Source organism: Chanodichthys erythropterus, chromosome 12 (genome assembly GCF_024489055.1).
Source record: "Chanodichthys erythropterus isolate Z2021 chromosome 12, ASM2448905v1, whole genome shotgun sequence".
Taxonomy (NCBI): Eukaryota; Metazoa; Chordata; class Actinopteri; order Cypriniformes; family Xenocyprididae; genus Chanodichthys; species Chanodichthys erythropterus.
Window position 1 is genome coordinate 9,464,557 of NC_090232.1, and position 27,994 is coordinate 9,492,550.

At 36.2% G+C, this 27,994-nt stretch overlaps 1 protein-coding gene across 1 annotated transcript in view; it reads right to left on the reverse strand.

Annotated features, from left to right (window-relative positions):
* grin2ab (glutamate receptor, ionotropic, N-methyl D-aspartate 2A, b) overlaps window positions 1-27,994 on the reverse strand; it is a 112,309-nt gene that overhangs the window by 35,749 nt on the left and 48,566 nt on the right. The window contains exon 3 of the mRNA XM_067403748.1: window positions 622-1,217. Coding sequence (XP_067259849.1) covers window positions 622-1,217 — 596 coding nt within the window. The remainder of the gene's footprint in view (window positions 1-621; window positions 1,218-27,994) is intronic.

A 27,994-nucleotide genomic window follows, 5' to 3' on the forward strand; every position in this document is an offset into this window, starting at 1 on the left:
AAAAAGCTTTTAAAGATCAATCAATCAAAGATCAAAGGAATAAAACAGCAATTTTTTCATGAAGCACATACAAAAGACCTAAACCGGAAGCGATCTGATCTGTTTTACAGAATACGGAAGTTAGATTGTGCATGTGTCTTTTACTTTTGGTGTTAAATGGCCTTAACATTTGCCAAAAATAGAACTTTTTTTTTTTTTTTTTTTTTTTTTTAAACAAACAAGCAAGCCCAGCCCAGGTGAGAAAAAGTAATGCAAAAGCAATGTAATGCATTACTTTTTATAAAAAAGTAACCAAGTAATGCAGTTAGTTACTTTTTTATGGAGTAACGCAATATTGTAATGGATTACTTTTAAAAGTAACTTTCCCCAATACTGGAAAGAGGTGGCTGAGTTGTAGTCCAGATAGGCAAGCCACAAAAGTGTCTATATAAGTATATTGAGATTACATAGTCTGAACAAGATTATGCATTATCATGTTAACATTGATGTTGAAGTATAACTATCATTGCATAGTACATATAAAGACATTTACTTCAATTTACTTCTACATTTGTGCATGTTTGTCCATTTCATTATGCAAACAGATTTCCATGCACACAACCATAAGCAATCCTTGCTTACCTGCGCAGAGCACTTGCCGGCACATCTGGCTTCTCTGATTGGCCATAGCAGCTAGCTGTACCATCAGGTATCCGACCTTCCTCTCTGAACATGGCAGCAGCCGCAGAACTGATAATTCCCACAGCATCCTGCACACGCTTCTCCAGGGGATAATCCCATTCATCGTATGCCACAGATATCATCCCTGTCGGAAAGGCTTCCGGGGTATGTTCGATATTTCCTGTTGTCAAACTAGGAACAATCCACACAAAGCCAGCCCCAGTGAGCCCTAGTGAACGGGCTTCATCCATAACCAGCGCTGCTTCGTCTTTGGAGCAATAGAGGAGGATGACGGGTGACTGGATGCGTTTAAGCTGCACGTGGGCTCGGTCCTCAGGTTCGCCAACACCATCCAGCGTCACTACGCTTTGAAGGTCCCAACGAACAAAGCTGTGGTCCACTGTGACACGTACAGTGGCTATGAACTCCTGGAAACCTGGGTACTTAGTGGTGACCACCGAGAATACATGCCAGTCATACTCCTCCATTATAGCAAGCATCAACAGTGCCTCCTGCTGGAGGGAGGCCCCAAACTGGAAAAACGAAGAACTGGCATCCTGGAAGAAAGAGAGATAGCAAGAGGGAGGGAGAGCCAGAAAGAACAGGTGGTGGAAAAGAAAAGGAGAAAGGGAAATATGAGTAGGAGTGAAGACAGAAAATGAAACTTAGATAAAGAAACGCAGGGAAATACAAACCATGTGTTGTCACATCCGACTCTGATAGTTGGGTTATTGTACTCCCAATTGCATTTTTGCCAATGGACAGTTGTCAGTTCTGATAAATCAACTAAACTACCTTAGCTGAGCCTTAACAATAAAACCTCAACATTTCCTTCCTGTAAGCCTTTTATTTCATTTTAAATGTACAACAGTATCTGACATGGTAAATAGTGAGGTGATTCTCAGGTCCATGAGGAAAAAACAATGAGCTGCACGATATGTCAAGTGACTCTTAGAGGATTTCATGTAGCCAACTCAAGTCCAAAAAGATTTAATGTTACTTCTAATGTTTCACTGATGCTGTTGCAGCACATTATTCTCCCATTTTATTTCAAACCTAATGTGGTTGCAGACATAATGTTTCCATTTGCGCTATTATTTACACTGCATACATCATTTACACCAAACTCGCATCTGAATTTTATCTTCTTGTATACATTTGGTCATTATACATTCTCGTTCATTTGGTTAGGACTAGAAAGATCCCTTTGTTTGATGGGTTTTTAAAATGTTCATGGAAAGTATATGGAATAAAAAGAGCATGAAAACAATGGGAACATCATTATACACAGTAAACAATAATGTTGCACAGACAGAACAATTTTTACTCATAAATGTATGTTTTTGCCTTACTCTAATGTTGTTTAATGTGCTATATGCGGTCTTGTTTATATTGTAATTTTTGCATTTCCTTAATAACAACAACAACAACAACAAAAAACATTTACAGTGGCCTTACACTACCGCTCAAAGGTTTGCTGTCAGTAAGATTTTTTAAGAAATTACTTTTTATTCTGCAAGGATGCATTAAATGAATCAAAGTGACAGTAAAAACATTTATAATGTTAAACAAGTTTCTATTTCAAATAAATGCCGTTCTTTTGAACTTTTTATTTATCATTACTTGAAAAAAAGGCATCATTGTTTCCACAAAAATATAAAGCAGCACAACTGTATTTAACATTAAAAATAATAAGAAGAAATGTTTCTTCAGCACCAAATCAGCATATTTAAATGATTTCTGAAGGGTCATGTGACCCTGAAGACTGGAGTAATGGTGGCTGAAAATTCAGTTTTGCCATTGCACTAATATTTTTTTTTTAAATATATTAAAATATAAAAGTTATTATATAAGAGAGATAAGAGACTTCCTTTAAAATACAAAACAAAATTACCAATCCCAAACTTTTGAATGGTACTAGTGTACTTTGATATTTTGTATCTAATGCAATGATATTCATACATTTTTAAGAGTGTCCCCATAAACCATAAAATATCTGCTTTCACCCAGTCGTATAACATGAAATTATTTTGCTTTGTTTTGTCACCCCCGAAAGATATTTGAAAACGGCTGTTTCTCACTGCCGCTGATAAAGTTTCTTTACCCTACTGTTGAAGCTTTCAGCTTTGCAAACATGGAAGTGTGAAAAAGGTCTATAGAGGGAACAGGAACGAGCAAGAGAAGGGCATACATGAGGAGCAGACAGTAAGCTGTTGAATACCGGAGAGGGAAGAAAGACAGAAAATGCTGCACACTGTCACACTGGAGTCACTGACTGAGTTAAGAATAATGACTGCATCCTTGTGCGGTGACAGCTTGATATCTCAGAATACACAAACACATAAACGAGCGACAATGGAGCTTATGAATATCATGGTTCATGCGCTGTGCAAACACACAGACGCTGATCTGTCCACCACGAGCTGTGACAGATTTAAAATACTGAGCTTAAGCAAACAGTAACACACAAATAAACAGGTAAGGAGGAGGTATTCGCCAAGGATTAGCACCATATATTGTGCAGAATAAAAAAAAGAGGCCAAAGGCAATTGAATTTACATGAGGTAAATGTATGCTCATCCAAACTGTACCTCACTGTAACTGAACCTACTGAGAAAATTGAATCTACGGCATGTAACTGAGTCACAAAGCAATACATCTCCACTGATCCAAAACTGAGCAGGCACCGAGCTTCACATAAACCAGTTATGTCACATTCTAAAAATATATCACACAAACAATTCAGGAGACATTAAAACTCTGTCCCAGATAACACTGAGGAGTTAATAAATCAATGCAAATGTAGTGGCTGCACTCAATGTTTTGGATGGTACCTTTTGCACTGTGAATGCAGCACTTCAGGCTTTAAGAGGCTCTAGGATGAAACTGGATTAAAGGTATGCACAGAGCTCAGGAGCGCTCATATTCAGGTGCATGCGCACACACATACACATGAAGGCCCACACCAATCTCAGGTGTAAACGAATATAGGCAAAGGTATGCGTACACATTAGGGGTGCAACGGTTCTCTGTAAAAAAAAAAAAAAAAACCGTACCGTTCTCCACTTACGGTTCGGCACGCACTTGCACCACGGTTCATTTCGAATGATGACACATCTATAGGCTAATATGGTTGGTTGAAAATAGCAACGTGGAAAACAGACAGACAGAGTTCAGATAATGTATGTTTCAGTCGATGAATACGCATTCTGGCTTCCCAAAAAGTTACAACAGCGAAAATTAAAAAGCGTGGACAAAACAGTCAATCTTTGTAAACTTTGTTCACTGTAAAAAGCCGTATGCTCTATGAACAGTCACTTACGCCGTCATCACCCTGGTGTTGATAGCGCGCGAGTGCAGGTGAGACCTGAACAGCACAAATTGCTATCTGTGTTTAAACCAAACTCATTTAAGCCTTGCTAATTTAAATATTCAAGAGCGAGACGCGGAAGAGAACTTGCACGCGCTGTGAGATGATTTGTGTGTGCGCTCATTCAAGCTCATCTCATGCAGAGCGCAGATACTGAGTACTCTTTGTCAATGGACAAATTCATACAAAAATGATGTCAACATGCCCGTCTTGGCGAACATAGTCGATTATGTCTTAAGTCAGTGGTTCCCCCGGAGGGTCGTGGGATGATTTCCAGAAAAAATAAAAATAAATAAATAAAAAAGTTAAACAATTAAAAAATAGCCTATTTTATCCATAATTGTAACAGTACTAAAAATAGTCAAATTAAAACAAAGTTAAAATTAAAAACAAAAAAATGCCAATAATAAAGCCATCAACCTTTTGATTTTCCTTCCCCTCGACCATGACTCCTGTTGTGATTACGACAGATTAACGACATATTAACAATTATTATAACAAATATTAAGTACATTTACAGCACCATAAACATTCAGACATGTGCACGTAGGTAATTCTTTAGGCTTTAAGCTATGGATATTATTTTTGTCGAAATGAAACTTTGGTTAATAACGACCAAAGACAACGCAGGGAGGCCAGCAGAGGAGCGGAGAAGCACCACCGTCACGATGCAGGAGCAGCACGCGCTATTGTGTTTTCACATATGCCGCGTTTGCAGTGTGCAACTGATCCATGGCTGTATATCACAAACACAAACACAAACATTTATTTTTATTTCAAATCCAAAAGTTGTTACTGAACATGGCTTTTCAGCATTGCGATTCTCTTTGTATACACTATATTTCATAGATGTCGCGTTTCATCGCACTACATTCAAGCGTTTTATTCAGTTCATTACTTTATATTTATATAAAGTAATGCTTTAGATTTACATATTATGTTGCTCACGAAAGTGGCAAAACATAAGCTTTATGTTAAAATCACAAACATTTTAAATTAAAACAATAGACAAAAACAGGCGACTCGTTTACAAGAAATCCCTCAGGTCATAAAGAACTTTTTCCACCTTCACGAAGAGACGAGTGCTATCCATTATGTCTTCTTCTTCACCTAAATACCAGGTAAGGTGCCATTTTCCTTGCTTTACCCGAGGCAAAAAGCCATGATGTGTTGACTTTGTAACAGAGACTTTAAATGATATGCATCTATGGTGAAGTTATTAGTTTTGCGCATCAATACATGTTTATTTTAATGCGAACAATGCGCTATAATTTTAATTTAGCATGGTGCAGCACAGCAAAAAATAGACTGTGCGAAATGATCACTGCACTGCTGCAGACGCACCGCTCCTGGACCGCATCCACGTGCGGTGTGAATGCTCTAATCCGTTAACATGGGCACGGAAAAAAAAAGCACCGTATACGTACTGCAGACGGAGTATGTGTGAAACAGGCATTAGTGCATGTGCATTTGTACACTTTAACCACCTCAGAGAATAGTGGGGGTCGCAAGTCGCTGGCATCGTTATTTTGGGGGTCGTGGGCTTAAAAGTTTGGGAACCCCTGTCTTAAGTGAACAGTCGAGAAAGACAAGGCATGTGTAACAGTTTATGTACTGGATCATGCATTGTCTTAAAGGGAAAGAAACTATTCCTACTGGCTGTGATTTTAATGTTAATCAAACAACAAATGACAAAGAAATCACTCACTGCTTATGACTGAATAGCTTTTGTAACTTCAATAATGATTAATCTTCATTTAATTTATACAGTGAAAATAATATGCAGGGTTATTATTTTACATTTGACTACTTTATCCATTTTCTGTAACTGAAAACTACTGTTAGATACCTGAAAAACCTGAAAAGCACTGTTTATTTTATTTGAATATTTGCTCTATTGTATTGATTTGTGCTGCTGCTGCTTGTAGTTTGATTATTTGTTGTTATTTTCTTTATTTTTATTTGACTATTTTCCCTGAACATAGCACATGCCGAATTGTACTGAAACCGTGACCCTAAAACGGTGATAAAAACCGAACCGTGAGTAATCTGAACCGTTGCACCCCTAGTACACATACAGTGTGTGTAATCAAAAATACCTGCTTTCAGACCAGGTTTTGAAAATGAATCAGAGACTCACACGTAAGAATTTTGGTGCTGAGAGGTTTTCCAGTTTGGCAGGAGGTTGATAAGCATGTGAAGAGGGTTAGGATTTAGCCGCAGAGCTGGAGGTTTGCAGGTAGATGCACACACAAACAAACACACAAAACAAGTGTGCGCCTGGAAATTGCTTTAATCAGAGAGGGTATGAGGGTCAGAGCGTGGAATATCTTTCCATTAAAGCACTTCTTCAATCTTGTCAACCATTTTGCCACACATCCTGACCTTGGAGCTGTCATTTTCTCAATAATGCTGCATACGAATGTTGCTTAATGAAAACACTGTTTGATTGCCACTGTAGATATACATTATAATCATCGCAAACACTGCAACGCTCTCTAATCTTTATTTTATTTTTTGTTTTACTTTTTGTTTTATAACTCTGGAATGTCATGCAAATTTAATAATAGAAGAAATGGAAAAATCATATCAATAATTCAACATCCTCATGGATCTTTTGAAGTAATCTCAGAGGATATGGACAGACTCTAGAGTTTATCCTGATCATCCATGCATACTTACTGATGCTTACTAAACACACATACTGATTAGACACCAACAGGCCTGAAATACTCATTCATATTTGTATTTCCAAAATACAGTTTATCAAAGATTATTTGATTTGTTTATGATGGCTGTTAGCATTATGATTTAGAAGATGACACTTGGGAGTTTGCTGTCCTACGGTAATATATATTTTTTAAATTTAAAAGTTTAAACACATTAGAGAGTAATGAGCTATTCTGGCATTAAAGACATTTGGAATAAATCTTTCTGAATGTATGCTGTTTGTCCCAAGGCAATCCCATTTTTTGGGTGGAAATGCCTGCTGTTCTCACTTCATCAAAGTGGTAGAGAACAGAAAGCACTCCCTGTTCCGCTTTTACTCAGCAGAGACTGGCCAGAGTTTGAACATCTGTGTGACTGACACCCAAGAAGAAAAAAAACAAAACAAAAAAAAAAACACAGGTAAAAAAGGACCTCAGGACAAGAAAAAAAAGAGACCAGCATCCACCCCATTACTTTTGTAAGGAGAATGATGGAGGTAGTAAGCACTTTTGCAATTTCAGGGTTGACTTGCTACTCAATATTTCAGTAAAAATGTAAAGATGCTCAGTAACATATATCAGTAACATATCAGTTATCAGCCAATATTAGAAATGTTTTAGATTATTGGTATTGGTCATTATTGGATATTTAATTGTACATGCTCATTTTCTTTATTTTTACATTTAGATCAGCTGCTTAATGATAACAAAGTAAATCTTTGAAAACACTAATAATTTAATAATAATGATGTAATCTTGAGAAAATCCCCGCAAAATATCAATATTTCATTCTGTACATTATAATGATTACAACATTTAACGATTTTTTACGCTGTTTTATTTTTAAAATAGTATAGAATATAAATATAATGCATCAAGTGTTGGGGTAATGAGCTACAAAGTAACAGATTACAGTAACTATATTACTTTTTTGGGTAACTAAGTTAAGTAACACATTACACTAATAATATTGGTAACTACACTACTTTACTAGACTATAGGAACGCGCTTTCCTGCGTTACCCAAGCCGTGTTTGCCTGTGTGTGAAGTTCTGTCTGTTTAAGTGGTGCGTGCATGCGTGTGCCTGTATGTGTGCCGTTGCCATAGAGATCGATTTGACGTAGCTGCTGGTGCGAAGGGGAGCGGAAAATGGAGATGGAGACGGAGACAGGGGGTTTCGGCCACTGGCGATATTCACATTACTTTCAGTTTATTGCTCGAAAGGACAAAAATATTCATGTGAAATGCACACTATGCCCAGGCGACAAGTTTGTGACTTGGTATGTTACCGCCTCTGGAAGCCACATCAAAGAATATAGAATAACACAAGACGTGTATTGTTTTGAATGGGAGAAAGTGTAACGCGCAATATGGCGGAATAAGCCCCGCCTTCTAAGTAAGAGCCAATCGACGACGGGTAAAGTCATCGCGTCACTGCAGCAGCCGTTAGAAGCACCGGTTTCTATAGAAACAGTCAGACGCACGCCTCCGAAATGAGGAACTAGAGACACGCATATAGGTCTGCGCATGCGCATTAGCTTGAGCCAGCCTTAAAAATACAGTTTTTTGTCATGATTCCAGCATTTGGAAAAACAATTATGAGACAGTTCTTGTCAGATTTTATTGGTGTGTTCAAATATGAAATTTAATCAAAAGCTTGGCAAACAGCTTTGGAGAATTTGATGTTTCCCCATTCAAAGAGATAGGAGCTGCACTTGCATGCCCGAGAGGCGTTCAAAGATGGCCGGCGAGTGAAATGACTTGTCTTAAAGGGATTTTGGCCACATCTCCAGGAGGCAGTGGAGAGCGAGCTAAGGGGAAAATGGGGTGAGTGTTTTTGGGATGACATGAATTTTCTGTTTAATTAATTAATTGCATTTTCTATTTCTTTTTTAAGTGCATTTTAAATTAAGATTTATTTTTTTATAGGATAAAGTGACCTTTATTTTTATATTTTTCATTGACCACTTCTTTTTTTGTTGTTGCCATGAATCTAATAAAAAGCTGGTTTTGTTCTCAGGAGAAGAGTTTTGTTCTCATGTTTCCCAAAGCCTGTGTTTTGAAACTTGTGTGTTGACACCATTTTAAAATGACCCCACCATAGCCTTCTTTATCCTGTTGTTTCCGGATTTTACGGTGAGGCACATTTCTTTGTGCAGACTGGGTTATTGTTCCTTCATATGGTTCAATATTTATACAATAAACTCTATGCAGAAAGGTTAAGTGATGATAGGGCTATGATGTTTGTCCATGTATCTACACGGTAAATTAGGAAAATGGAAAGTAAAGTAATAAGTTACTTTTCAAATGCAGTAACTAGTAATCTCATTATAATTTACAGAAGTAACTAGTAACTAATTACATTCTTTGAGTAACTACCCAAACACTGAATGCATCAGCCATAACATAAAAATAATTATAAGCTTATAAATAAAGTCCCCATGAATTCAAGATTTTTAGGCTTTTAGTATGACTATGTTAGCCTTACTGTTATCTATAAGCTAGTGTGCTCCAAAACAATGGCAAAATTCGTATTTAGAAGATATAAGCATTCAAAACTTGCCAATATGGATCAATGATTTTAATGGCATCACCTTGCACTTCAGCTTCTCATCAGATTTTCTGTCCAATCAAATTCTCTGTAGAATCTAAAGCGCCCCGCCCCCTACATTATAAACTGGTGCTGAAGCTGCAGCTAAAATCGGTCACTTGTTCACACGTTTACTATTTTCTACATGGTGAATGGCATAAAGTGCACTATATTGGGGAAAGATTCAGACATTGTAAATATGCTTTCCACTGAGATGAATGAAGTCTTTTTTCACGTCACGTTAATGTCATGCGAACCGCAGTGCACACAGTGTACTCCGGTCCAGAGAAACGATAGCACAGAGCAGATGATATATGCGTGTTGGTGCAAACCAGAAAATGTATAGGACCCATTTGAATTCTGCACAGAATGCTATATTTTAAAGCGATATGGAGGTGATAAGGATGAGACACGGTTAGAGATTAACAGGAAACCACAGGATTACTGAGCTCAACGGCTCTGGCCGAGCTGTGATATAAACAAAACGTCAACACACTGAATAACGCTGCGAGTTTCAAGGTACTTCAGTGGGCCTTTAAAATATATTACAATAGAAAAAAAAAGTTATTTAGTTATTTTGATCAAATAAATGCAGCCTTGATGAGCATGAGACTTTTTTTCAAAAACAAAAATTTTTGAATGGCAGTGTAGGTGTTGAATGGATGAGGGAAAATGCAGCTCAACACTATCAATATGGTATCACACATAGAAAATAAAATTTTATATATAAATAGTAGTGGACAAAAAGAGTCAGGAATGGCTTACTCATTTCAGCTAATTAGAGAGGGTAAAAAACAGTCCATGATGTTTATTAATTTAGACAGTACTCAGCCAATTATCTCCTCCAGTCTAATTTAGACCCAACAACAAAACTTGCCTTTTTTGGTTGAACATGTTCAACCCTTTAGCATCCCCAGCTCTGATGTGCTCTGATGATCACTGATGAATGACAGGAGAGACTAGGACAGTACTTCCTTCTTGGCATTGAAAGAGGTACCACAGGCATTCTGCTGGAAAAACTATCTCTGCCTTCTGATCTGAGAGGTCAATGGTGGAACAATACTCAGTGGTGATCAACAAAGAACACTTTTGATGCGAAAAGAAAAGATCACCTTTGGTACACTAAAAGCCCACACCATTGAGCCGGTTCCTATAAGCCCTGGACTTCAACCTACCTTCATAAAGATATATTAGAGCCTAAATCCATCAGTCAGAAGCTGCCCCTTGCAAAGTCCAGGTACACAGAGGCCTTAGCAATAGCAATCAAGTGTACTGTCTGTGGTAGTAATAGAAAACTAAATTCACCTGAACATGATTTCTTGTCCATGGGGCCACCTGACAACCCTTGACCTCACCACCTGCGCTATAGCCACTGACCCAGAAGCTTGCCAAAAATTATTTCATCTTCATCTCTAACACTTCAAAGCAAGAAAACCCACTGGGAACACCAATGACATGATTTCGAACAACTCATGTACACAGACCATATATCATCTGAAATAGTTGCATTGCCATTTTGTGTTCAGAGGAAAATTAATAATTTTTGTGTTATAATACCCTGGTGAAAAATAAATATGCTAAGTATATTCATTTTTGGCATACTAGCAGGGCTTAACATTAACTTTTTTGCTCACCAGCCACTGTGGCTAGTGGTTTTCCAAAGTTACTAGTCACTCAGCATTTTCACCGGCCACAATTATGAAATCTATACCATGGGGAAAAACTGCCATATAGATTTTTTTTTTTTTTTGTGACTTACTTTTTATTAGATTTTCAAACGAACACAAAAATATTTTTAATATTATCTCATAATTTGGAAGCAGGTATATTAGGCTGCTGTCACTTTAAGACCTGACGTACAGATCAATTATACTGTTATGCATGCGTTTTCTTTCTCGACTGTTTACATTCACTGATGCATAACTGACTGTGTTTACATGAATACTCGCCAAGACTGGAATTTTGACATTATTTTGTGTGTATTTGACTGTTTAAGCACAATAAGCAGAAGAATAATTCAATTTAGTACCAAGAGATGGTTTTATGTGCACGCACTTTGGGTGTAAGAACAAAATCTGAGGGAATGAGTAAAATTATGCGCAATCCCACAGCAAAATTCAAGCCCCGTAACACCAACAATATTCATCTGGAGCAGATGAAACAAGTGAGTGAGGGGAGGAGGGTTTGTGTGTCAACTCGCTGTTGGAGAGATGAGAGAGTGAGAAAGCGCAGCTGGTGTTGTGTATCTGTTCTGCAGAATAATAAGTATTAGAAGAGTTTCAGATATTTCAGTATCGATATGTATCAAAAAAATCTACATTTCTGACAACACTCCATTGTACTTAGTTTATTATTTCAGATGCCTTTTTAAAAGTCTCAACTGAAAAATATATATTATAAATAAAATTCAAACCACCAAAGTGGCTTGTAGGAGTGACTGCGTTACATGCCACTGCTAAAATCCTCCCGCATTTGGCGGGTGTTAATGTCAAGCCCTGCATACTGGTATTTTATGGTATAAAGTTACTGCATTGAAATCATGTGAGATTGATTTTGGCAGTACACAGAAAAACAAGCCCTAAACAACTCATGCAATTTGGTGATCTCGTTTGAAAGTCTGTCTTGTAGCATCCAAAAATCGCAATCTAATCTAATACTTGGATTACACTGCACAAATTCACAAAAAAAAAGGAAATTTCAGTGTGCATTGTATCATGACTCTACTGTAGCGACAATATTGTGTCTTGGGATTCTTTCTGAATCCTGCCTCTATAAAGACTCGCTGAAGGCAGCAATGGAAGATTTTAGCAATATAAAATTACTCTTGCACTGAGAGGGTACAACAAATGATGAAATCTCATGAGTAGGAGATAATGAGCCAGTTAAGATAGCAAAGCAGAGATAAATTACATAAAGGCAGACCTGGACAAACTGACAGAGGAAAAATGTGCAGCAAGAAAGAACCTCACAGTATCCAAACCACACAATTTAATCTTTGAATAATGGCCCAAGGACCAATGGTATGTGGGTACTACTGGTTTTCTCCCATTTGTCACTGTTGGCGATTAGATTGTTGGCTCTTATCCAGTCGCATGCCTTAAAAATCACTGGATGGGACTTTATTTGGCAGCTTGACTATAACTCTGCTTAGGCACCCTATGAGCGTTCAGGCACAAACAACAAAACATGTTTAAAACAATTGTTTAATCTGAATCCAACTGTGTGTATTTGATATCAGAATGACAGCAAACATGTAGGCACTGAAGGTGGCAACAGTACAAGCCTGGCAGAGCATCACAAAGAAACATGTCCAATGTCTACAGTATGAGTTGTTAGCTTCAGGTAATAACTGCTAAACTATAGTAAGACTACTGCTTCCCACAGTGTTGTGCAAAATTCAACTTTGAAGAATTTGAGAGTTGGGGAAAAAAAAAAAAACATTCTTCACAGATAATGCATTGAGGGAAATTGTGTGTTCTAGTGCCCTTTTTCACAAAAGCTGATTTATAAAATATGATTAAATATAAACTAAATACCAATTTCTATAGTCTATCTTTCTTTTTTTTTGGGGGGGGGGGGCAATAATCCAAGACATCAAAATGTCTACTCACGCCATAATAACATTATACCAATTATCATTCCTTTAACTATGTGTCACAAGAGCTCCCTTCTTTTTCATTTATTCATCTGAAAGTTGTCGTAATAAAGAAATTCACTGTCTCTCCTCTCAGTTTTGAAAGAACTTTATTTCTTCCTGTCCTCAAATCTATTTTTTCAAACATTCGCTTTTTTCATATAGGAATCAGAATGCTCTTTCATTTCTAACATCTTTCCATCTAAACATGCCTCCATGAAGTACATTCCTTCCACCACTCTTCCAAAATATCCTTTCATCAGAACACTGTACTCGTTTATTCTAACCATCCATCATCCACCTAACCATACTCTCAGCCATCAAAACGTAACGTTTCTCACTTCACACACACCTCCACCCTGACATCCCTCCATTCCTAAAGCCCTTTATCACAACAACCACTCATCCATCAAATACCACTATGATACACACACACACATAGAGTGAGAGATATAGGCAGGGTTTATATTTTGCCACATGTGTCACTTATCACTTATGTGTTCTCTCTTTTGGAAAAAGCAGGATATATTATGTAATTTAGCATTCAGTATGCATACAAAAACTTGTGTGTGTGCGCGTGTGTACATTAGTATTCGGTGCTGAGTCTCTCGTTTTGAGTGAAAACACATTATTGTTTCTGCTTGCAGAAACAATGCTTTTATAATGTCTTTATTATTCTCCCCTTGGGCCATTCAAACCCCAAATACTCAAAATCCCAGAATTCATTAGAACTTCATTACTGTGGAAAACTCAAAGTCCAATAAACTTGTAAGAGCAGAAGCATCATGCGACTTAAGGAAGACTGAGTTCATAACGTGAGGTGCCATTCAACCAAAGTAAGCAATTCTTCCAATCCTTTCCCTTATTAGATCACAAGTAATGAGAGCTCTATGAAGAAAAAAATATATTCAAATCCCATATTAACCACTACCTATGACTGGGCCCACACAGAATTTTCATGCCCATGCACATTTTCTGCTCTGATTGTGATGGAAAATCTGCGGAACGGATTTAAAGTCAACATGAAACAGCATTCAAAAGCTATTTTACTTCAATAATGTGGCATATTTGAAACAGAATATTACAGGATAAACAAAAAGTAGGATGGAATTTTATCCATTGGAATTGATTGGACTGGGAAAAGTGGTTACAAATTAAACTGAAGCAAATTCACAGGCAAAGCAAAGCAAGTTAATATATTTTGCCAAATTATTTTCAAGGCTTTTTTTTTTATTGGAACAACATGCACCGAGGAATAACAATAAAACCAGGAACATGTATTAAGGATGTAAATAGGGTCAAATTTGATTTCATGTTGACTTGGCTGAGTCTAACTATCAGGAGGTGGATGTGATGTGATATCTATCACCTTAAAAGGTACACTATGTAATATTGACAGCCAGCGTTTTTTCCCTCACCCCCTCTTCCTCAGCCTCAATGCTCACGCGGGTTGCCAGATTGAGGACACGTAACAGAAATTAGTGTAACTGACAAATGGAAAGCAATGAGCCTTACAGTCTAAGTTGATCAGCTAATATGTTTTTATTGGGGCTTTTTATGTAATTTGCAATTGCTGACCCAGTTCATTTGCTGGCTTCCATCATTGTTTTTTCAGCCAACTGGCAACCCGGGGTGTCGAAATACTATTGGGTAAATTGGCAGTGGGCGGGATCACATAGACCAAAACAAAAACAGACATTCCAAGACTGAATGCACATTTCAGAGTAGAATAACTGAAAGTATTTGAATTCAGCATGTTTCCAACATCTCTGCAAGCAAATTATGGTATTTTTATGCTTTAGTACAGTCAAAAAATGACAGAGCACCTTTAAAGGCCCAGGTATACTTAATTTTCCGCACAGTCGTGTGTGCACAGCTTTCAACCAGCGCAGATGGACGCAACTGACACGTGCAGTACAATTGCTTTTTTTAAACTCTATTCTAGATGTCAGTGCAGGACAAGAATGAAAGAAGAATGCTGAAGAAGTTTAGAACAAGAACCAAAACAAAAATAATGGAAAAGGATATGCTGCTTTGTCTACTTTTTTGTATTGCACTTTACGCAATCTTATGCGACTACTGCACAAAATATCATAACTGTGAGTATTGCCACCTAGTGGACTCTTTTGTCTCAACATTCACCTTATGCATGCACTGTTGTACGTGCAACACCATCGTGGTCACCAAAATGTGTGTGGACATTCGCGGACCCTCCTAATGAAGAAAATTACGTCACAAGGACAGTGCACAGACTGTCATGGAACATGGAGAGCCAAAGCATACTTAGGGCTTTACTCCTATTGCATAGTTACCATGAAAAAATATATTTCTTTTTTCTGATTGGTTATTGTGGCATTTTGGGGGGTACCTGAGGTCCAGTTGGTTAGTGTTAGGACAGCATACCATCCAGACTGGCAAAATAAAGTGAAATTATGGACCTGGAATCATGAAAATACAGTTCAAGATGTGCAGCACCAATCTGCCATATACATAACATTATAAATGAGAACACTATTATAATAAAATGTTGTAAGATCTTTGTGCTTTAGCAGCCCATGTTTCAGTGCATTATTGATAATCTAGCAGTGTTATTTTTCTAGTCATATTTTAATAACTGTTTTAATTACAATATCATATCATATCTCACATGACAAAAATGCCCATCCCTAGTAGCTGACAGCATTACCAAATTGGCCAAAATATATATAAAAAGTAAACGCATATGTAGAGCTTTTTATGTGGAAATTATGCAAATACCGTGGAAATCCAGGTTTCTGCTGGTTGCCAAATACATGCAGGCCTACCTATAACCACTGCTGTTAAGCCCTTAACCCTCGTCAGCGCCAGGAACACCATTTACGGCTGGCTGCACCCGTGTTGTTGCTCTTTCTTCTGTTTCTGTCAGTAGAGCACTGGCATGCCAAGCAGCCTTCCCAGTATTCCCAGGTAGGTCAACTACATTAAATTCATGCAGCAGACCCAGAATATCATACAAAAGAAAGCAAAAAGCATAACAAAAACAAAGCCTCATGGGAACAGAAGTCATCGTGGTTAATTGCAGACATAAAAAAAAGACAAAAATAACATGAAATAAATGAAAGACAAAATCTCAATGATAAAAACTAAACAAAACTAAAAGGTTTATTTAGTGGTGGTTGACAAATAACTGAAATAAAGTAATAAACAATGAAAATAAATAGTAATTTTCGTACTCATTGAGTCTTGGTCGAAGAATATTCTGACCTGTGCGTCTGTGTGGTTGACATCTGCAGGTGGCGATATAGATTGTGATGCAGGCTAACTCAATATTTGAGAACAGCGACGAATGGGGCAAAGAAAACAGATGAATAGAGTGGTGCAGGTATGCCGTCAGCAGCGTTGGGGTAACGCATTACAAGAAACTTGAGTTATGTAATCAAATTACTTGTTTTTTTAAGTACGTAGTAAAGTAACGCATTGCTTTTTCAATTTACAACAAAATATCATTACTTTTTCAAATAAGTAACTTTTTCACATTTATTGACTGACAGCTCTCCTGTCCCCAAGTTGAAAGAAATAAAGTGCAGGTGTTGTGTGTGAACATGATGGTTATTGTAGTTAAATGTGAACATGCATTTACTCATCTCCCTTGCATGAAAACATTCAGTATTCCTCAATGAATAAAAACAGTTAATTTTTTAAAGGTGCCCTAGAACAAAAAATCTATGTTGTATTTTGAGCTGAAACTTCACAGACACATTCAGGGGGCACCTTAGACTTATATTACATCTTGTGAAAGAACGTTCTAGGTAGGGTTGCACGGTGTACCGGTACTACGGTAGTATCGCGATACTAAAGCTTCAAAATATTGGCGATGCCATTGTATTTTTCAAACGGTAGTATCGTCAGTACCGTAAGGAATGTTGTATGTGCGGCAGGTACACTTCAATTGAACATGCGTGCCTGCAAAAACATTACAAGAGACTGCCGTTGACTGTCTGCTGTGCCCTGTGTAGTAAATGCTCTGTAGAATTAGCGCCTTATTGTTTCCTGATGCTTCAGTTAATTTTGCAATGAGATAAAGTTGCGCTTGCACGTTGTTGTTGTCATTTAATCTGGAGGAAGGGTCTGAAATTCACTTAATTAACATCATAAAATCTTTATATAAGACTGAATTCTCGCAGTTTTCCGTTGCTCATTTGGCCACTTCTGGAAAAGATTAAATAGTTTGTTTCTAGAAACACGACAAACACGATTCAGACAAATGCAATTCCATTCATCAATAAGTTATAGCGGGTTTGCTCTCGGTTCTTATCAATCATACCAATCGTGATTTTTTAATTATAAATGTATTATATGTTTTAATATAGGCTACATAGCCTACTGCTCTCCAGTCAGGGTTAGATATTTCAAGATAGGCTGGCAAAAATGCTCCTGATAGTTCGTGACACGAGCAAGAGCGCTGTTTTTGTTTCGTTTCTAAATGAATCTGTTTTTGAACAAATTGGGCGAGTCACTGACTCACTAATCCATTCATTAAGAAAGTCATTTGCTTCGTTCCTGAATGAATCAGCCGTTTTGAACGAATCGGTTGAATGATTCATTGACTTGATCATTAACACTTGCTGCCACCTACTGGCGACTTTAGTCTCCCATCTAAAAGTAGGTCTATTCTATCATTTTTTTCCGCCAACATTTTTATTTCTATATTCAAATTTTATATTTGAAACATTAATATCATAACATTATTTATGCAATTGTAATTGAAGTGCATAAATGCATAAATGTTACATCGTAATGTCAGTTCATACAGCTTCTGTGCAGTGCTAAGATGAATTTTGTTTACAATGATTCATTTGATTGGTAATAAAAGCCTGTTATTCATTCTCATTAATGAAGTAGGCTATTCAGAGAAAAATCTGGTCTGTTTTCATGTTTTTTATGAAAGTTTGGTTTATTTTGTATACTGCATGGTATCGCGATACTACTTGGTATCGTGATACTTCAGCTGGTATAGTATCGTAAGACATTTTTATGGTATCGTGACAACCCTAGTTCTAGGGCACCTTTAATGCAAACCTGTAATAATTAAATAATATATTAAATTACACAAATATACTTTATATATTTAATCTCACTTTATGAACCAATGTTTTTGTTGCAATGATCTAATTCAACCATACTAATAATCAAAAATTACTTTATTAGATTTAGAAATAAAAGTGTTGAACTTCCTTCTCCTGCATCCTATTCTTTGATCCAGAATGGCAGCACAGCTGAAAGGTTTGTTTGAGCTGCGCCCTCTACTGTACAGGTGTAAATATGCATTTCCTTCAGCATTAGACTTATTCATTTCACTTTTGGTGTAAAACAGTGTTTCTCAAACTTGTAACGCTTTTATTTAATTTCTCCTTTTTTATTCAAAATATTCACAAACTTGCTTACCATGTCATCAACTATCTGATATTCCGATTCTCAAATATGTGTAAGTGTGTAAGTGAGTGTGTTTTGTTGTTTTAAATCCTTAATAAATGATCTTGATCTATAACGCGAGATGGGCGCCGGCATGTTTGTTTTGCGCAGCTGTTCAGCGAGCGCTGTCAGTGGCATATACAGCACGTGAATTCATCAATTTCTCCTGAAATTCATGCAAGTATGTGGCCAGTGATCTGGGAGAAAAATAAGATTAAACTTTTTAGTTACTTACACTATGTGTATCTGATATGAATCAAATTATATTTGAATTGATTGTTATTGCTGATTCCATAGACAACAGTGTGTATTTTACAAATTCTAAATGTATTGTTTTACTAGTACTTATGTTTATTTAAATGCCTGAAACCTAAAAATAAACATTATGTTGAAAACACTGCATAGTTGTGATAAATGACAAGCGCTGCTGAGCGTGTCTGTCTTTGGCTCAGCACCAGCCAAAGTGCGCAAAAGCAGAGTTTGAATCTGGCAGTTAAGTGACGTCTCTGAGCGTTCTCCCATAGGTGGGACCAAACCGCTGAAAAAGGTTAATAGAGATTGGCACAGAAATGACCAAATTTCCTCCCGTTTGTCGTGCCCATAGGTCGCGCCCCACTTGTCATGTCTTTATGCCACACTTTGAGAAACGCTGGTGTAAAAGCACCTTAACATTTGCAAAAATAAAACTTTTTTTGTTGTTATTAAAAAACAAACAAGCAAGCCCAGCCCAGATGAGAAAAAGTAACGCAAAAGTAATGTAATGCATTACTTTTCATAAAAAGTAACTTTACACAATTAGTTAACACAATTAGTTACTTTTTTAGGGAGTAACACAATATTGTAATGGATTAATTTAAAAAGTAACTTTCCCCAACACTGGCTGTCAGAACCTGGAAGTCTAATTCGCCGCTGGTTTCTTCGAGATTTTCCTATGGGGTTTTATAATGGGGGTTTTCCAATTTATGAGTGAAATAAAGCCTGTGATAAACAACACTTGACTATACTTTTTTACATAACTTCTACAAAATTTACATATAATGTTAAATTTTTAGTAAGTAACTAGATAAGACAGCTTGGGGTGTGAGTGTGTGCAGTGTACGTTGTAGAACAAAACATCAGAGTATAGTCAAGTTATGTTTACAACAGGCTTTATTTCACTCATAAATTGGAAAACCCCCATTACAAAACCCCATAGGAAAATCTTGATGAAACCAGTAGCGAATTAGACTTACGGTTTCTGACGTCCTCCCTGCACCACTCTATGATCGCTTCAATTATAATCAACAAAGATTTCTACACTGCAAGCACAATTTTGTTGATTATAATGGGAACAATTAGGTTTTGTTGAATCCCAGCATTTTCTGGTAGTGTAGGTAAAATGAACTCTTCTGATTTCTCTTGCACTTTAAATGCATTTAAAAGTACCTCTTAATTTTAAATTCACATGTTTTTCTTGATTTAGAGGTAAACAACTGTGAATGTTCAGCTTATTCCCTTAGGAAAAGGAGCAGAAAATTCTGTCATTTACTCACCCTCGTGTCTTTCTAAACCCATATGCTATACCCAAAGAAACTAATACAGTACATTAACGGATTATAATTACTAAGACTAAAAACTGAATTTAAAGCAGTATTACTATGGGATTAGTTTAAAAAACTAAAGAAGTGTTAGAGAACATGTAATCACTAATATCCTATGGGAATAACTAATTTGTAAAGGATTCAAATCTGCATTTATACTAAAAAAAATGTAGTGTGTAGTGTCTGGATGGGCAGTACAGAAGGGCATGTGCTCTGGATATATGTATAATCAAATACACAAAACATAATAAAGGGAAATTATATAATAACATAATGTAACAATTAAAAAACATAATTAATTAAGGTGAGACTGATTCCTAATGCTGCTACAGTGGCCATTCTGAGCAGTTTTTGGGATTGGACTCTCTTTATTGATTTCATTCATTTTTTTTAATCAGATGGGATGCTAGCTAAATTCCCAGAAAGTTGGGGAAAAAAGTCCAAATTCATAACGAAGGTGTATGCGGCAGTGTAACAACTTTAGTTTTCCACCTTAGTTACACTACATACTTGCGATAAAGGTCAAATTAAATGAGATGCATTGTGAAAAAATTTTAAAACCACAATCACATACATTTCTATCCCAACAGGATTAGATTTCTCAGAGGACCAGAGTTAGCTGAAAAACAGAACATAATTTGCCAACGTTACGTGAGAAAAACACAAATGCATTTGCTTCGGATGGAATTAAAGTCACATCTATGTCTGTGAAAAATAGTCCTGAATAGGGCTTAAGATACATAAAAGTGAAAAATGGTGTCCTTGGAACGAATTAAAATTTAGTAAACCTGACGATACAAAAATGTAAAGTGTAAAACTATAATAACCGTAATACACACAGGCGTGAAGATAAGCACCCAGTCATTCACCACATTCTTATGCAGAAAGCATGTTAAAATCAAATCACATTAGTTAGATCAAAGTTTCATGTATATTTAACCTTTCCCAGAGTAATGTTTGTCAACATTCTGTCTAGAGATGTGTATGACAACCAACTCATCCAGTTCAGACAAATACAGACACTTTAACACGATGGCTCACAGACTGAAGAAAAGGCTTCATTCTGATCTAATCTTAATTATTCACACCCCCACACACATTTAGTTATGAGACTCTTACCAATCCCTTCATCACACTGCAATCACACATAAACCAAACACGACAGGCCAATTAATTAATTACACCATCAAACAATGATTAAAACGCACGCTATGCTAAAAGAGGTGAAAGGAACATCTTCCTTACTGTCTTCCTAAAAGAGCAAGTGTGTCTGCATATGAAATCACATGTTACTAGCTTCTGAAATCTAAAACGCATTCACTGAATCTTTTTAAGTGCTGCTGGTGAGGTTGCTGAGGGCTAAACAGTTTGTGCCAACAGCCTGCTTCAGCAATGTAAGCAAAATGTATATTAAGCTTGATTAAAAAAGCCCATTAGGAACCACTTCCACAAAACATCCAAGTCCAATATCTGAGGCACTTATGAGGGAGCATTTCTTTTTCAAAGGAACACTTCCTGTAATTTAGCTATCCGAGTACTATGCAAATGATTATTGAACTGTTACAAATAATTTGCATATTTCAATGCCAAGATATTAGGCAGACGACATCAAGTTACAGTATGTTAAATGAAACTATACAGTGCAACAGGAGTTCGGTATTTGTATATCTGTTTTTTGTCTGTCTCTCTCTAAAAAATATAAGTAGGTTTCCAAATGCAAACTATAAGGAAGTACCGATATTAAAATTGTGGTCAACAGGATAAGTTGATTCATGTTATGGCCAATAACTGATAAATGGTAAATAATAAAGGGGTCATGAATTGAGAAATCAAATTTTCCCTCTAAGTTTCAGAACTCCAAACTTCCTTGTTAGTCCAAAAACAGCTTTTATTGAGTATATTTTATATAAGTTTAATGAACTGTATTTTTAATGAAGTTTCAGATTGTGTCAGTAAGACACTGCTCGTTTGTTTGGTTCATTTTACTGCAGATTCGTTTTTTAAACAAGAAACTGCAGGCTTTTCAGAGAGACTGAAAATAAAATATGATTCAGTGACGTCTACATTGGATCCTATAGTAATGTCGCAACACACAAGTAACAATGTTCTTACAATGTGTCACTTTGTCTGATACAGATTGTTTGATATGTATTTATAGTATTGTAGCACCGAAATTAAACTGTATAGTTGTGAATATGATCTGCTATTCTTTCATTTGCTTCAGCTTTTATGAGGTTAATGCATTGGAGTCCAGGGGCCATGTTCACAAAACATCTTAAGGCTAAAAGTAGCTCCTAACTTGCCTATTTAGGAGAAACTCTTAAAAATAATGGGCGTGTCAGTCCTAATTTTAGGAGTCCTAAATTTTTGCTCTAAGAGTATTTCACAAAGCATTTTAGCGCTAAAACTAGCTCCTAAATCTGTGAAACGTTAGGAGTAGTCAAGAGGACTCCTAAATCACTAAGACCAAATCACAAACAGTCCTAATCCACCCAAAGACACTGAACACCATTGAGGCAAAAGCGATAGAGCCTTAGGTGTTGAACCTTTTCTTTATAAATGCAATACCTTTTGATTAATAGATTTGAATCTATGATGAGATGCAAAAAAAAAAAAAACTTTAACAAATAAATAAATATTGTCTGATTACCTGTGGCAATGGTTTTCATGAGTTCACACTTACAAATGATTGAGTAGAGTAAAAATAAAATAAAAAATAAAATGATATATATATATATATATATATATATATATATATATATATATATATATATATATATATATATATATATATATATATATATATATATATATATATATATATATATATATATATATATTACTAGTTAACTGTATATATTAGTTAACTGTGTATACTAGTTTTAAAACCTCCATGGCAACAATATGGCAACATTTTTATTTTAACCTTTATTTTAATGTGCAAACATGACACCTCATTCTACAATATTTCTATGATTAAATCACTGACTCCTCCCCCATCAGCCAATCACTGTGTGTATTCTCCATAGCAACGAGGTCAACCCCGCCCTTTCTCTTAGCTTAAGACTTCAGTCTATTCCTTAGTAAAAGTTTGTCTTAGCAGTTTTGTGAATAGGTTTTAAGAGAAAACTCTTAGCTAAGAACTTTTACTGCTATTTAGGAGAACTCTTAGTGGTAAGATAAAATGTTTTGTGAATACGGCCCCAGATCTTTCACCTATAGAGAACATTTGTTGCATCATTAAATGAAAAATAGGTCAAAGATGACCATGAACTCTTCAGCAGCTGGAAACCTATATCAGGCAAGAATGGGACCAAATTCCAACACCAAAACTCCAGAAACTCATAACCTCGATGCCCAGATATCTTCACACTGTTTTGAAAAGAAGAGGAGATGCTACACCATGGTAAACATGCCCCCGTCCCAACTATTTTGAGGCCTGTAGCAGGCATTAAATTTGAACTGAGCTCATTTTGTGCATAAAATTGTAAAATTTCTCAGTTTAAACATTTGTTATGTTATCTATGTTCTATTGTGAATAAAATAACTAATTGCAGGGACATTGAAAATTATTTTATTATGCAAAACCGTTACCCAATCATCATAGCAGTGGGCGTTTACATCCATGTCTTAATGTTGTACTCCCTGAAGTTTTAAATGAAAGTCATTGTCATGAGCCTCTATGTTTACTTTGTTAAAAAAATCTGTCAGTGTCATATTGAAAGATCTGAAAGAATTTATGTCTGACTCTGCTGCAATAAGTTAATCTTCACTGTAGAATATTGTCATGTTGTCATCTCTTAAGCTAAAGCCAGCAGGCATCCACCAAGTAATACAAGAAGATTCACTCAACGCTGCACTGGGATAATTGATGATAAAGGTTATTACAAGTAATGCTTCAAAGTAAGTGGGATAAAAGGGCGGTAACAAAGACTGAGCAAGGGTGTAGATGATTACAGCAATGGAGAAGCAGCTGGCTCAGTTCAAGCTTGAATAAACACATTGGAGAAGCAGGTGCATGAAATAGATCATAGGGATATTTTGGAAAACTAAGAGGAGAAAGAATGCACGCTTTGTCTGGGACAATGAGAATGCTGACTGAAAAATATTTCGTCACAGTCTAGTTCCCAAGCTTGGAGTGAGACATTTCCTTGACTGAGAATCGTATGGGACTATAACTGAATGTGACATAAAACATAAAATACGACCAGTGTACTTGACCCCTAAAAAACGACTATTAAAAACAGGTTTTGTTCAGTGAATCATATACACTTATGAATCATTCAGAGTGGTAATTGAATCGGACTCACCCATTGAATCGCAAACTATGTCCGGATTTAAATCAGTTTCATTCAAGTCAAAGAAATTATTTAATATGTCTGAATTAACCTGCAATTTTTCAGGTTCAGATCAGGTAGAAAAAGACTAAGGCAACAACTGCACATTTACACTTTTTATAGTTAAAAAAAACAACCAATAACAGAGACAGAAAAAGCCTGTGGCCTGTCTGGGTCCAAGAGGTTCTGGAGCATATGGTGAGAGCTGAAAAATTCAAAGGTTATGTGAGTAATCAGTGACAGGCACAGACCCTAGTGGACACAGTTTATAAATGAAACCAACTGTTCAAACTAAAACATACATTTGCTCTGTATTTTTAAAGGGATAGATACCCAATAAATGATAAATCTAACACGATCTCCTCAGCCTCAGGTCACTCACTTTTTGGGACTTTCTTCTCTCCCAAACAAGGCTTATATGTTATCTTAAGTCAGTAGTTAAAATTTAAATAATTATTAAACAGAGAAAAATATGGGTGAATTAATAAACCAAAAAAACACATAAAAAGAAAAAAAGCACCATTAATTTCAAGATCAAAATACTTACATGGTTGATTATTTATGTTGATGTGCCAAATCATTATTTTATTGCATAAAATCTCTCAATCAAAACACAAACGTTATCATATGACAAAAGACTCTGAATATAGTGCACAGTTAGTATGTTTTGCAATTTTTGGAGTTTGATATCTGCAGTCACAACAACACTTTTATATATATAAGCATATATCCACAAGTGCACAAAAAGCTCCACATACTGAAGCCAGCTAATTTGGCATAGTTGAAACATCTGCATAATTTTGCAGATTAAGCATCTCCCTCTTGTAATCGTCCTGCCAAATCAGTGAAAACTCACTCCACAGGACATAAGCAAATAATTCTGGGCCCAGACATGGTGGAGACTAGTGATCGACCGATATTGATTTTTTTTATAACCGATACCGATTATTTGCATGTTTATGTACCCGATAACCGATATGCAGAACCGATATTTATTTACTGTTATACTTCTGTTTTTGACAATTATTACAACACAAATGAGCTGAACAAACCATTTTATTTATAACAATCACTCCCTCCTTGCATACAAAAAAAAAAAAAACTTCACTGAATAATATTAGCTGGAATATATAACATTGTCAGGAAAGTGCAAAAACAGCAAACAAAACAGCATACATCATTGCATTTTCCAACTAGTGTTATTAATTATTATGTTTTGTCGGTCTAGATCATGAAATGCTTTCTGACAAAGTGCTGTAACTTATCTATGCATTTACACAAAACTATAAATTGGGCTACTCAACCGCGATCGCGTGTGGAGATACTAAATAATTTCCACAGAGCTGCATTTATTTAGATTTGTATTAACTAAATAATGGTTATGTAGTAAATCAAATGATTATATAATCTAATAAAGTTAAACAGCACTTGCCAGTTGGCATTTTATGATCTAAATTTAATCTAACGTTAAATCATGAAATGCCAACTGACAAAGTGCTGTTTGACTATAACTTAATCAACCGCGATCGCGCATGGAGATAATAAATCATTAATTTCCACAAAGCGGTTGGCTATATTTATGTGTATTAGCGAAATAATTATGTAGTAAATGATAATATAATCTAGGGTATTTAAACAAGATAATCTTGTCAAAAGTTTCATTCAGTGGCCGTGCTTAAGCCTCCTGATCATCCGTCAGTTGCTAAGCAATATGAACGAACTTTTTCTTCTAGACTAATGGTGAGCAAATACAACAGATAGAGAATTAAATTCAGCGCTTTTATTTTCAACATGCACTCATTCATGTCTGTTTTATTTAATTCATGTAAAGTTACGTCTTTATTGGGGCAGGACATGACGAATTACACTACGTGACTCAATGAGTTCGTCTCAATTGTTTAGAAACAAGCTGCATAAATTAACTATATCAGGAATTTATGTCTCAGATCTCATTTGTGCATGTCTGTTATGTTAAATAAAGTTGATTAATTAAAGCAAACCAAGTAGAACATATACTTTACCTGTGCACTGAGTTGTTGTTGACTCATCTCCTCAGACGGAGGAAGTCTCAAAACGGCCACAAGATGGCGCCGTAAATCGTCGAATCCGATATTACAAAACCGATACCCGATTATGGAAAAATGCTTGAATATCGGGAAAAATATCGGTAAACCGATACATCGGTCGATCACTAGTGGAGACATGGTGGAGAGTGCGCATGCTACGATATGTTTACTTGGTGGTCCCACCAATATTTAAAAAAAGAAAGAATATTTATTCATATTTCATGAAATTTTTATTTTTTATTTAAGCATAAACTCACTTTCACAAAACTTGGTTATGCTTTGTGCTGCTACACCTTTCTTTTCTTTTATGAGAAGAAAACGATAGCAGAGATAATCTAAAGGAAGGGAGGGTGCCTTAAGCCCCTTTTTCTCTCAGTATCTTTTTCTCCTTTTTATTTGACCTTACTGGCGGCACTGTCTCTTTCTCTCTCTGTCTCTCGTCATTACTTTGTGCCTTGCTTTCACCACGGGGTCGTCTAGAGTCCTGCTGGCCAAAATCTATGAAAGGCGCTCAGCTTATGCAGCCTATTTCATTCCTTCTACAGGGCAAAACAGTAAGATTTTTTTCAGCTGCCCCAGTGCTCTCTCTGACAACATTTCATTTTCCTAGCACCACCATAAAAAAAAAAAAAAAAAAAATTAACTCTATATTTAGCATGTATTTTTATGTTGCAAAAAATATATTTAGACTTTTATGAAATGCTAAGTTTTATTTACCAAAAAAATGTAGAGTTCAAAACAAATGTGCCAGATGTTCAGACATAGGATGTAGTGACAGAGTGCAGAGACAGTTGTGACAGTTGTGTCAACTGGCCTAAAACTCTCTCACACTGCCCCCGGGCCAGCGGACCATTATTGTTGTTGAGCTCTGCTCCATGAATCCTCTTGCACACAAACACACGGTCAGAGCCATAATTCAGATGTACTGGGTTTGATTCACCAAAAAGGCAATGCTATCACTAACCTTCAGGAGCGTAAATTCAACACTTCAGTGTCCACTTAAAACTAGGGATGGGTACCAAGACCCGGTATTAAACAGGCCCCGGGCTAAATTATGAAAGACCACTGTATCGATATGCTCAGACGTTGCCGGTTCTGCTGTCGGTACTGGAAAAATTAAGAAAATACACACAATATTTATTATTGCTATTTATACAACAGTTCTGGTTCTCGAATCTGATTGGCTGAGAAGTCTTTCCAGCCATGCAATATTCTACCCGTATTACCACAGGAACCATTTTACCATTTGAATCACTCCGCTTTTAGCATTCTCACAGGGAATGTTATGGTGGACAAGCAAGTCCACCATATTTTTACAGATACTACTGTTATTGTTTCACAGAATGTAGACTTAGGAGTTTTTTTTTTTTTTTTTAGGTGAGAATGTAGTTATTTAGACCGCAAAAATGCGATTTATATGTAAACATAGAGCCTATTCGAAAAATGTTTACACATGCCATGTAAACTGTCAACTTGAGCTTTGAATCTGTGGCAGAAGGAAGTAATTCCTCACAAAAGAGGGTTTTTAAATACAATCCGTTGTTGTTTATTTTTTTATTTGATCCTTTATAAAACAAACAAAAAAAAATGTCTGCGCA